The following is a 13,105-nucleotide window of genomic DNA, read 5'->3' as shown; positions in this document are numbered from 1 at the left end:
TTTCTTCTGATAATGTGCTTAACTTTGTGGTGAAAGACGCCAATATTCAGTTATGCAAAATTGTGATGTCTTATTTATGATTTTTTTTCTGAAACAGATGAAATGGTTGCATGTAGATCTTCTATTTGAATTTCCAGTCTCAGAAACCTGGAAGAAGACATTATCATATTAAGGCGCCTACTCAGAAAATGGGACATGACACACATACCTACATTTACTCCACCCACTCGTAAGAGTCACTTCTCTCATTGCATGTAGATTTCAGCTTTGATAAATTCATCATTTATCTCTCCTCCCTTTTGCTCTCTCTCACATCTCTGTCATTATTAAAACTGGATTAATGAATTCAGCTATGCACAGAGATACATACAGATGTCTTTCTTCCAGGCTGCAGTGGCTCACAAACATTATTATAACATTAAGTGTTGCTGAGCTGGCAATCTGGTCTATCAATGAATGTAGGAAATTTTATTTGAATATGTGATTTTTATGCCAAGCAAACCACATCAGTGTTTTTGCATTTGTCACTCATCTGAGGAGATCTGGGATTAAGTATAAAACATGGTGGACTACAGTTTTACGCTGTTTGACTGCTGCAATCTATTTTCACTGACCAATAATGTATCTCAGTTTTTCACACTTTCACTCAGCATGTCCTCTAGAGGTGATATGCAAATCCAAACTCAGCTTGCAGGGGACATTTCTTAAATTTCGGTTTTTGGAAACAGGTCTGGATTAGCTTTGAAGCTGTGTGTGTTGGTGCAAACCTCAGCGTGAGTGTGTCATTGTGCCTTTTTTCGGATACTTTTTTGCAGACCTGATTGTACTTTAAGTCAGCAGGAGTCATGTGGATGTGGATCTGATCAAAGTCAAGTCAAAGATACTTTTCTGCTTGCTTTGACAAAAAAAGAAACCAGTTGCCATGCCAACTGTTGTGGTAACTGGGGAAAGTGTTTTAGCTGTTGTTATACCCTATATTTACGCACACTGTTTGGCCCTCAGTGAATTTCTTTGGTAAAGTTTTGCCGAACTTGACGTGAATAAACTTTTCTTCTTCTTTTCTCTTTCTCTTATTTTCTCCCTCTCTCCCTTCGTGCTATTCTTCCTTCCCTTTCCACCGTACAGGAAACAGTAGAATATGCCTTCCTGATCATTTTCACTATAGAGACATTTCTGAAGATTATTGCCTATGGCCTGGTCATGCACCAAAACTCCTACGTCAGAAACGGCTGGAACATGCTGGACTTTGTCATCGTCATAGTGGGGTGAGTATGCAGTGTGTGCGTGCAATCATACAGTCAAGGGCATAAATACACACACACACACACACACACACACACACACACACACACACACACACACACACACACACATGCATGTGATTTCTTACATTCGCTTAAGCTTAAACCATACACATACACACACAATTGCTCATATCGTCCCTCATGTATTTTAACACACAGCACACACACACACAAATACTCATTTATGCATGCACTCCACGAGCATTTGAACTCAACGTTTAGCTGTCCGTCATTTGAGTATATTCCCATCTTATTATTCTCATTATGTCCAGATGCAAGATGACAGTGACGTTTCGGTACATGCACGCATGGATACACAAATGCACACACAAGTGCACACATGCACGCGCATACACACACGCACACACACATGGCCTTGATGAGAGTGACGGTTTATCAGTGGACCACCTGGCCTCAGTAATACTTCAATGTAAACTGTGATGAGGTGTGAAAAACTAAAGGTAAATACGCACAGACATAAAGGACACGCTCATAAAGCAGGTATAGAAGCACACACTTGCACACACAGGTGCATGTACACAGAGACAAGTACAAAGAGGACACATGGCTTTGTTCTTTGCTTTCTGTCTCCTTTGCTTTTATCTTTTTTGCTGTTTTCATGGCATCTCTGTCACTGCTCTCTTCTCCCTCTTTCTCCTCTCTCAAACCTCTGCCTTCCTCTCCCTCTACATCTCCGTTCCCTCTCTTGCCCCCTTCCCTCTCTCCTCTCCAGGTTGTTCAGTGTGGTTCTGGAGATGATAACCAAAGATGCTGACTCTGGCGGCCAGTCTGGAGGCAAACCTGGAGGGTTTGATGTCAAGGCCCTCCGAGCCTTTCGCGTGCTACGACCCCTTCGCCTTGTCTCTGGAGTTCCCAGTGAGTTAACATGGAGTCACTTGTCCAATTTTTTTTTTTTTTTTTTTTTTTGCTTAAAAGCAGGTTTGACATTGGATGTAACTATACTGGAAATACCTCATTTACCCTGACAAATATTAAAAATATACTTAAAAATTAAAAATAAAAATATACAATACAATGAGTAATAATCAACCATGTTTATAGCTGGAGTCCTTTCAACAGTTTTACAGAGGTCTCTTTTTGCACTGGTGGTCGATGGGAAAATGCTTTTTGGCAACTGGGAAAACTGAACGCAAGGACGAGGGGAGGTATCATATTCAGGTCTTACAATACATCCATGTTACCCAGGGAGAAAACTGGACTGCTCTGCCACTTCCTCTTCTGCTGGCAATTTTAATATAGCTTTATTGGTGCCACCCTCTGGACTGGAGCATACACCAGTTCTGCACCTTGTGCAGGGAAGCCATGTCATCAGGTTTGTCATCAGCCTGATGGAGAAAAAAGTGTAGAAAATCATATTAATTCAGAGATGAGACAGAAATGACAAGTGTAAACAGGGCTAGGTCACTAAATCTGTGTACTGATAACAGCAATAATGGTTTCAATAAGGGTGCAGTAATGCCAGCAGGGCAGTGGCATAGTTGTCAATCAAGCACAGTGTGTATACACCCTCATGGTCTTGAGAAAAATCAGGGAAAATGTCTCAAGTACAGCTGTAAATGATCATTCTCGCAAATAAAAGCTGAACTAGTGAGCGTTTCACATTAGCAGCAAGTGGTGACACCCTTGCTGTGAGAAGAAAAGTGAAAATACCTACACTGAAATTTCATTTGGAGAAAGAAGGCAGTTCAGTGTGGAAGTGGAAGTAGTTGGAAATATGTAATGATCTCTGTCGAGGCATTGCCTAGTGCAGATACAGATACAGTATTTGTACACTTGGCATCATGGCAATCACTGGTGATTGGGCAGCATCATATTATGCATATGCCATGGTAGGTGCCCACTTGAGGGGACCAGCCATTGTATCAGGGTGGCCTTGGCCCCCCTGGGCCTCCCTTGGAAGTGGCCCTGGCCATACTAATAATTGAACACAAACTTTTTCTAGTCCACAGCAGCAACGAGGCATTCCTTCACAAATTCTCCTTCTGAATGAGGTTTCAGCTTCTTAGCGGTTATCTTAGCTGTTAGCACTGTGTAACACATTCACATATAAAGTAGCTTTGCATTTATAGGTCTGTATTTAAATGTACATGCTCTTAATTAATTGGATATGATAAAACAAAAAGAAAAAAAAAAGAAAAGAAAAGAATGAAGCCATAGTTTTGGAGTTTTGGAGGCCCCTAGAGGTCAGACCAGCCCAGCCCAGTCCACACTGAGTGAGCAATGTATACGTGTTAGTTTTTAAGGCAGCAAAATGTCAAACCAAACCAAAATCTGGAGGAGTGGAGCCTCAGAGAGAGACAAAGACAATGTGCAGGAATTGGCAGATTTAACTTCGGTGGAGGCTTGAACAGGCTCCTGCCAGTCCCCGCAGGCAGAGAGGGGGGTCATAACACCTTTTTCACAGGAGGAATTTTGACACATCACAGTCGGAAGAGCACAGGTGTGAATATGACAGTTATTGATTTCGCTGCCTCTGTTTCCTGCATGCTGTTGTGGTTGCCTGCTAGAACAGTTGAATATAACTGAGCCATTGCTTTTCCTGCTATGACAAGTTAAAATGTCTGCTGTGAAAAAGGCCTGTTAGACTATCATGGGTTGACCTCATAATCTTACATAATGGATGGATTTCCTTTTTTTTTTTTTTTTTTTTAAATAATTTTCATTCTAAAATAGAAAATTTGAGGGTTTTTTTTTTTTTTTTTTTAAATTTCTTCCAAATGTACTTAAGCCATATTTACTTAAGATAAGACAGGGGTTTGAGATTGACTGAATTCTGCCTCAGACATCCATAATCACCCAAGAAATATGGCTTCCTTCCCTCCTTCTGTTTCCAGCACGCGTTTGACCTCATGCCAAGTTGCCCCGATGCGTCTGCATCCCTTGAGTTGCCATAGAAACGTATCATTCACAGGTCTCAGGACCTCTGGGAAAGATGGAGTTGAACTGAGCTGAAACAACGTTTTCAGTTCTGGTCTGGTTTAACGGTTGTCTTTGCTGGATGGTATATGCAGTTTAATTGCGCTGTGATATTTGGCCTTGTTTGCTGACGGCACGGAGGCCGGTTTGTTGGCTTTCATGCCCATTCAGAGGCATTACGAAGCTTTGAGATATAGATAATGACATTATGACAACTGAGAGATTGGATTGCATGTTTCTGTGAGTGTCTGTTTGCTTTTCTGTGTACTGTTTGTCTTTGTATGAGTGTGTGCGTGTGTGTGTGTGTGTGTGTGTGTGTGTGTGTGTGTGTGTGTGTATGAAAACTTGTTCTCTGCAGTATAAATAGAGGGTTGTTCTCGTGTCAGCTGCCAGCTAAATAACCATCTACTCAACTCTGGCTGGCCTGCTACTTTTTTTTGAGATGAAATGATTAGTTTATTAATTGATTAGTCAGAAAAAAAACAGCAACTGTTTGGTAATTGACTAATAATACCACATTTTCAAGCAAAAAATAAAACATTGCATTGCTGCAGCTACTCAACTGAGCAACTGAAATTTGGTAAACCCTGTATACACATGTTTATTTCTGTATATATGTGTGTTTCCTCTGACCTTGGCCTCTGTGTATGTTTGCAGGTTTACAGGTGGTTTTAAACTCCATTATTAAAGCCATGGTTCCCCTGCTTCACATCGCCCTGCTGGTCCTCTTTGTCATCATCATTTATGCCATCATCGGCCTGGAGCTCTTCATTGGCAAAATGCACGCCACATGCTATGTGATACAAACAGGTACGGCCGTGTGAAGAGGTTTTTTTTGGTGTTTTTCTTTTTATTTGATTTTGGTATGATTCAGTTGAGTCTGATTCTCCCTTACAGATTCAGCCAGATGTTGAGACTTGCTGGGGGAATTTCATGCAAATCTTTCTATATTCTGTTTTTACCCTTTAAACCCTTTTCAAATTGGGCCCCACATCCAACCTACTGTATGAATAGACATCTCATCTTAGGATAGATGCAGGATTTAATCCCTGAGAATGAATGGACACATGTACCTTGTATGTGAATGGTGACAAGCTGCTGAAAACAGGACAGAACAACAGATGGTGGATTAAATCCACTGATTAAATGACTAATATCTATGGCTATTATGTAAACAGGTTTGACCTTTACTCCAGCATCGCCAATGTGGCAGAATTATTCAAGAAGTAAGGATAAATTGATGGATGGCTGTGAGTCATAAACGTCAAGTATGTACATACAGTGTATGTAAACATACACATGCACAAAACCAAAAACAGCTGACAGATAGGAGCATAGCAGCTTAAGTCACTCCGAGTTGTGGGCTATACGGGCATATGACAGCAGTTTTCTTTGAGTGTGCCTCCTTTCTCTCACACACCTTTCACCCAAACTTTCCCTCTCTTTCTCGCTTTGATCTGTTTTGATCTGTTTGCTCGTGGACGTCAGGAGAAGCATTGTACACTTAAGTCGAGAGGTCATGACAGAGCGAGATGGAAGCTTCTTTTAATCCCCGCTCGCTTGTGTCTGATCTGTTGGCCCTGAGAGAAGCACATAGTGTGTGGTTTTTATGTGGGTGCAGGTGGAGAGGGGTGGAGGGTGGGGCATATGTCTTCAGCAAAACAAGGGTCCTCAAACATGTGGAGATTTAAAACGGATGGAAAGTTCAAAACGTCGTGGTGGAGGGGTATTCATTGTGTCTGTGTACCATCATTTTTTTGCAGCAGTTATATAATGATGGCAGATGACAGAACATCTAGTAATAAAGTGTATCCTACAGGACTGTATGATGGGATGTATGGACTGCTGGTATATGCTCAGTGCTTTAATAGCTGTGCTTTAATAACTGTGTGTGTTTATCTTCATAAAGAGTAAGTATAATAATGATAATGGTCATAATTCGTCACTTTCCAGAGGAACCCAAAGGAAAATGCAGTAAAAGGACATAAAATAAAAGGAGTAAAAAAAAAGAAAAACAAAAATTTGGCAATAGAATATACAGTCTAACAAATGAATGAGTCATATTAGTGTAATAGGATGCTAGACAAGGTATAGGATAATCATTTAAAGGAGATGATGTAACAGTATTATGGACTATCATTTTGTGAAAATGATGGTGTTGTAATATGCACGGTAAGTAGCTAAAGGCTATTAACAGGAAAGAAATTCAATAAAAAGGGTGTTTTAAGGTGAGGACGAGGCTTCTGAGATTTAAGAACAGATAAAGGTGTCATTTTAAAAGCTGTTACCAAGCAGAGGCGTCAGCGCAGCAGAAGCACACCAAGCTTCAGACAGCCTAAACTGGAGGTCTGAAGACAGCAGGGGTCAGATGTTCACTGATAGCTGTGCCATAATAATCCTTTCCTGTAATAGAAATACTATGAGAAAAACTCTTAAGACAAGCAGACAATTTTAAGTTCCTTTTTTCACTGTAGATCAATACATTCATCGGTCTGACCCTGTGCCCTCAGGTGCCCTTGCAGAAGAAGAGTCTACGCCGTGTGCGGTATCGGGGCATGGCCGTCATTGCCTGCTCAATGGTACAGTTTGCAGAGAAGGCTGGCAAGGCCCCAACAACGGCATCACCAACTTTGACAATTTTTTATTTGCCATGCTCACTGTGTTCCAGTGCATCACCATGGAGGGCTGGACCGACGTTCTCTACTGGGTAATGTGCCACAAAGTTACTGTGATCAAGCCCAAATTTGGCTTTATTAATCCAATCCAATTAAGATTACAGGTGAAAACAAGATGACATGTTTGTCTTGACTGCCTCATAAAGAATTGCCTTATTTGATAGGAATGTTTTTGTCATATTTGATCTTGTTAGACATTATATTTTATCTCAAAAATATTCATTAAAACAATGCTATAATTCAAATTCTTGTCTTCTGCTTTTCCAAGGACATTACCTTTGTATTATTATATTCATGTTGCATATATCTGTAACATGGACAGAATTAACGAGATGGCATAAAAAGTGACATGCATGCTATCATCATAAAGGACCATAAGAATGATGATGTCTAAAGATAAATTAAAAGGTTTACATGCTCTTTGAGGCGCTTCATTTATCAAATCTCGAATTACATTCTGACACTTGTCTCTCCTACATAGAAATCCTGACTGAGAGCTGTAGGCTGAGTCCTCACCCTTCTTTTAGCAAAACAAGCATTTTAAAATAATAATTTAAAAAAGCCAGACTCTCTTTAAAACCTTCAGCTTCTCATTAGCAAAAATCACCAACAGCTTTTAATTAGCCAAAGCACTCGGCGCTGAAACTCAACCCAGGATGAGTTTTAATCGCAACCCACCCACATCCTTTTATCGATGGAGACCCTCATCTATGAAATAATGAACCTCTCGCCCTCCTTCTCGTTCTCTGTCATCCTCCCTGCCTTTCTCTCGCCCTCACACACTCTTTACTTCTCTTATGCATGTATGCGTTTCCATGGCAATCCCATGCTAATACTGCTGAAAATGGCGAAAGAAGACTCGACAGACCTAAAAGAAGACAGATAGGTGGATGGATAGATTAAATCTGACCTCTTATCTTGCAGTACTGCTGCTGGGTGAGTGGAGGCAGGGCTGTGGCTGCAGGCAGTCAGGACTTTATGTTTTCCCTGCAATGCCAGCTGGTGTGTGGTTGTTTTTAAAGGGAGTATTTAAGTAGAACTGCATGCATGTGCACAGGGTGAGGAAAAGTTAAGTGTCAAATGTGTAGAGATCATTTGAACTGTGTAAAAACTCAGCTGTTTGGTTTTGAAAGGACAAATTGACCCTTTGCCAAACAGCTCTATTAAAAGGCACTACTGCAGTATGGTCATTTACCACAGTCATATTACTAAAAGATATCTCATCTTCTAATACCTCTTCCACTCATGACTAAGCCAGTTGTCTCTCACATGGTGCCCTCTAGTGGTCACAGCTCCTGCAAGTTTTTAGCTCCAAGTTGAAGATCTCGTCCCTTTGAAGGACATTATGGGCTTTGAACTGCTTCCGGTCAGTTACAGTTTATTTAAAATCCAGTACTGTAGTAGTAAGGAAGATGAGATTTCTGTGCTTTGTAGCAAAATGTAAGTTCATAGGAGAAAACGTATTGAATCTATGTAAAAGGTGCAGGTGAGTATCGGTGGTTTTTGCTGGCAGAGGCTGTGAAACGTAGCTGGCACCCACCGTCATCGCAGCCCCTTCGTCGTTAACACTTGAACACAAAGTTAGCTGTCAAACCAAATATTTTCTAGGATTATACTACATATTCAATTACGATGATCGTTATAAATGTCTGCTGACATAAACATATGAAAAGTTTAAGACCTTCTTCTTCTTTCCTTTTTCTGACCTGCAGTTTTAATGAGTTTGAGTCTCTTTGGGTATACCAGAGTAAAATAGTTCAATTCACTGAGACAAGGTTTATGAAATAGGAAAGAATTGTATGCAAATGTGACACTTTTCAATTTTGAAATGAAAAAAGAAACAGATATAACAAAAGAAGAGAATCTGCGCAATTGTGAAACATAAAATATCAACAAAGCGGGTCTGACACGTGTAACCCTCTTTTCTCCTCCTCTGCTTGTGATTCTGTTTAGATGAATGATGCGATGGGCTTCGAGCTGCCGTGGGTCTACTTCGTCAGTCTGGTCATCTTTGGATCCTTCTTTGTTCTCAACTTGGTTTTGGGTGTGTTAAGCGGGTAAGTCTTGAGTGTGGCGGTGTTTGTTGTGTGCTGTTGTTTGCCACTGTCGTGTATTATATATTGTTTTTTTACTTGTATGACTCATATATATATATGATATAGGCAGAGTGACTGATACCATTTTGCATCTTAATGATACAATACAATAGGTGTTCACTTTTGGCCCATGGCCCACCGTTAAGGTTCCCTCAAAGGGAAAAAGTTTAGGCACTGTTGTTTCACAGTATTATCAGGCTCAGTTTTGACGGTCGTAATGCTCTGCTCTGTCCAGAGAGTTCTCCAAAGAGCGAGAGAAGGCCAAAGCCCGGGGAGATTTCCAGAAGCTACGTGAGAAGCAGCAGTTAGAGGAAGACCTAAAAGGCTACCTGGACTGGATCACCCAGGCCGAGGACATCGACCCCGAGAACGAGGAGGAGGGAGATGAAGAGGGCAAGCGGAACCGTGAGTGACCTGAATTCAATCCATTTTGTCCCTGTATCCTCATCTGAGTCAATGAGAAATGCAAAAAGAAGTGTGAGTTACTGAGCCTTACTTTGTTTCGCCTTTAAATAATGCTGGACTTCTCTTTGTCCCATTGATAGTGAAAGGAGGGCACACATTACTCTTCTACTGGCTCCTCTTCCACTCACTAGTGCTTTGCCTTTAATGTGTCATAAAGAAAATGTTTTATGTCATCTGGAACAAATTGCCTCAGCTGTGTGACTGTTAGGAAAGATATTGATACATAATAATAATAATACAGGACATTTTCCTATAGCTAGATGTTGACCCAATGAAACTCCCCGACATAAAACAGGGTGCAGTTAGAAATGACATGCTGACGAGCAGTCAAATCTCACATCCGGTACAAAGGGATGGGATCACATGCTGCTGACTGTAGACTGATGTCACCTCACAAAGATGCATTCAACCCTCAGTAGAATATATCTTTATCCAGGTATCATTATTTGAGAAAACAAGCTGCAGCAAAATGAGACATTCACCATTTGAGAAATCAGTATTTATTATGAAGGCTGTCCTCTTTTTACCTTCTGCTTTTCTGCTATTACACAATGCCTTTATAGTTTACATCGCTGCCATTAAATGGGTCAAGGATAGAATTATTAACTTCATTGTTTATATTCTGTTTGTTTACATCACTTGTGTGTGAGACACAACGTGCTGCAGTGGCACACAGTGTGTACAGTAGTAAATGTTACACATAAAGGTCAGTGCGTTACACAAGTACAGCAGATGATTATCTCTTACAAAACTGAAGAACGCACACATGAACTCCGTGCAGGTGAGAGAGTTGTGAGCCCTTTCCTGTTGAAGGAAGCAAGTGAAAACTGTGACTTCAGCCAAGGTGGCACTAAGGAAGTGGGCGACAGCAGTGCTATGATTTTTGGTCTGCGGCCTTGTGTGTGCTGGTCACCATGACAACATGGGGGTGCGTGTGGATGTTTGGTTGTGTGTGTGAATGAGAGAGTACATTTACTGTGGTTTTGTTGTAGCGCCGCCACGTTTAGGGCAGTGAGATCTTGTAGTTCATTAGACGGAGGGAACAGGTGTGTGCTGTGCGCTAGCAGCCTGCAGTTGCTCATTTTCTGTTTCTGCATGATGTATTTGTTACAGCAGATTTCCATATTTTATATCATTAACTGCTACATAAATACTGTGAAAGTATGAAAATGCTCAATCCACTGAGAAATAATAACCAAAGAGGTGCAGAAAACAAGCTCTACCAATGATTGTATTTATTATCTCTGTTCCATCCGTTTACATAATCACCCTCACCTGTGGAAGTGATTCAATTCAATTCAGCTCAGTTTTATTTATATATCTCCAAATCATCATAACACCTGGACACCTGAAATAAAAGTATGAACCTGCAAATGAGTTTTAAAGGATTCCAGCCAGTAAAGCTCTCTGCTCTTTTTTGTGACAGGGCTCCTCGTCTTTGTTTACTTCTGTTCCTTGTGGATGTCCTTTCCGTCTGACTGCTTCCTGCAGCTCAGTCTGATGTGCTCACTCACTGCTTTGCTCTTCAGCCTGAGACACAAAACTCCACAATATTATTGCTTTGAGGGAACATTTCCATGCTCATCTAGACACTGTTTAAACAGCACTTTGCTTCTCAGATGTATCATTGGATTTATCTTTCCAGCTCAGTTATTGCTCCTTTAATACTCTTTTATTGTCTTTTCTTTTTCATGAAATTACAAAGGTCATTTCAATCATTTACGTGTGTCAAATTGTCGTCCATAGCAGCAGGGTCACTTTGATCCATAGACGAGCTCTTTCTCACAAGAATCAGTCTTATTACTTTACTGACTGATTGCTTTGTCATGACTGTGAAAAACCAGTACATTCACATAAACACACACACATACAAACACAGATTATTCGTATATACACGTACATGACGGTCAGAAGAATGATTTTTATCTTTTGTTTGCTCTCTGTTTGTTTGTTTTTGTGTGACTTAATATTTGAAGCTGTTGAAATTGCAAATTTATGGTACCTCAGTGACAGTACTCATGACAAACAGTTACTGGCAAATCTCTTAATAACCTAACCTTTAATAATCCTAACCTCCAGAATAAGGCATTAATAAGGTACTTTATAATGACTAATAAAACACCAATATGACACCAGGTTCCCTGACCCAGTTTTAGGTGGTCGAGTTGAATTGTGGGTAATGTAAAGGCAAGTTTTGACAAAGTACTGTGGTTCTGCTGCTTTATATATTTATTGCGCTGCTAAATCTGTGGAGTACTTTTTAAAGACCACAGCTGGAGCCTAGTTGTGTAATTATTGACAGTGTCCTGACCATGATCAGTTTGAATGTGCAGGGGAATGAAATTTGTGTGTAAATCCATCTGCTCCTCCGGAAGAATGTGTGTGGTGAGGCTTAGTTATAGTAAAGGTGTGTGAATCAGGCCGATGGCCTGCAGTGCTGCTGCTCGCTCCCTCGCCTCTCTTCTTATTGCTGCTACAGTGCCTTAAAACCGTTCCCAGTGCAGTCAGTATACTGTGTGTACCTGTAATTTCCCTGCTTTTACCTCTGCAGCTGTTGTAGGCTAGATACCTGAGACGACACACTAACTTTCTCTCCTTGTTTCCTGCAGTGTCTGCGTGCCTTGTTAAAACTGTCTGTAGAATGCTGCTAACATTAGTTTTTCCCCTCTGTCTCCTTTTTCTTCCTTTTGTTTTGTCATATCTTCCTCGCTTGTTGCCAGCAGTTGTTCTCTGCCTTTTATCTTCTGTGTTCTTACTGAAGTCTTGTTCATTGCTAATCCTTTCCTGTCTAATATTGTAGTAATAGTTACTCTGTTCAGAAATTAGGCCTAAAATATAAGAGCTAAAATGAAGCCTGCCCCTGGCTCAGACTCTGCCGTCAGTCTATTATGCTGAAAGGATATTATTGTCCGTCCTGTACATGTGTTTTGTAGTTTTTCTGGACATGGTATCTGTGTCAGTACTGTAGTTTGTATTGCAGCTGTCTCTTGCCGTTCGTTCCTCTCTCTCCTGTTCTGCTGTGTACTGACTCACTGCTTCCTCTGCTGTCTGGCTATGTGAACTGCATGTTGGTAACACCAAGGGGTCACACTGGCTGACCTCACTGAGAAGAAGAAGGGAAAGTTTGGCTGGTTCACTCAGTCCACAGAGACACAGGGTAAATGTGTTTGTGTGCGCACATCTGGGATGTTTATTTTGGCGCATGTTCATAAGAACAGCTCATCTTTGTCCTGGAGGTTGCCTCTGCCTGCATGTGCTTTGCTTACGCTTTTGTTTTTGCTTTTGTGTTTGCGTGCCCTCTGTTGTTTGTTTCCATATCATAAGCAAACTAATTTCATCCAACACATGCACATTATCATCCATTATTTCTGAACTCCTTTGCATCACATTGATCCCTACAGCAAGTCCTAATTGCCAGTGAAATGAATCAACGCTCTGTAGAGCAGATGAAAGGCTGGTGGGGGGGTTGTGCACCGAGCAGCACCAACTTATGAGGCAGCAGCTGAGTTTATGAGGAGTGGGGCTTTTAATTTTAAGAACAACAACGTCACATTACAAATAAAGCACAGATTGAACATCATCTTAAACATGATTTCATTTTTAGCATATCAATGATACAAAAGCTCAT

At 40.8% G+C, this 13,105-nt stretch overlaps 1 protein-coding gene across 6 annotated transcripts in view; it reads left to right on the top strand.

Moving 5' to 3' along the window:
- The window catches only part of cacna1db (calcium channel, voltage-dependent, L type, alpha 1D subunit, b), a 77,772-nt gene that overhangs the window by 34,157 nt on the left and 30,510 nt on the right, over positions 1-13,105 (top strand). For 3 of the 6 annotated variants that reach the window (XM_070968874.1, XM_070968872.1, XM_070968873.1), the window contains exons 4-10: positions 1,126-1,265; positions 2,038-2,180; positions 4,899-5,051; positions 6,752-6,948; positions 8,870-8,973; positions 9,248-9,417; positions 12,560-12,634. In XM_070968874.1, the coding sequence (XP_070824975.1) occupies positions 1,126-1,265; positions 2,038-2,180; positions 4,899-5,051; positions 6,752-6,948; positions 8,870-8,973; positions 9,248-9,417; positions 12,560-12,634 (982 nt within the window). The remainder of the gene's footprint in view (positions 1-1,125; positions 1,266-2,037; positions 2,181-4,898; positions 5,052-6,751; positions 6,949-8,869; positions 8,974-9,247; positions 9,418-12,559; positions 12,635-13,105) is intronic. The other 3 variants (XM_070968876.1, XM_070968877.1, XM_070968875.1) reach the window with 1 other exon arrangement.

Source organism: Chaetodon trifascialis, chromosome 8, assembly GCF_039877785.1.
Source record: "Chaetodon trifascialis isolate fChaTrf1 chromosome 8, fChaTrf1.hap1, whole genome shotgun sequence".
Classification (NCBI taxonomy): domain Eukaryota; kingdom Metazoa; phylum Chordata; class Actinopteri; order Chaetodontiformes; family Chaetodontidae; genus Chaetodon; species Chaetodon trifascialis.
Note: the sequence above shows the minus strand (reverse complement) of the source record. Positions and strands in the feature narration are given on the sequence as shown.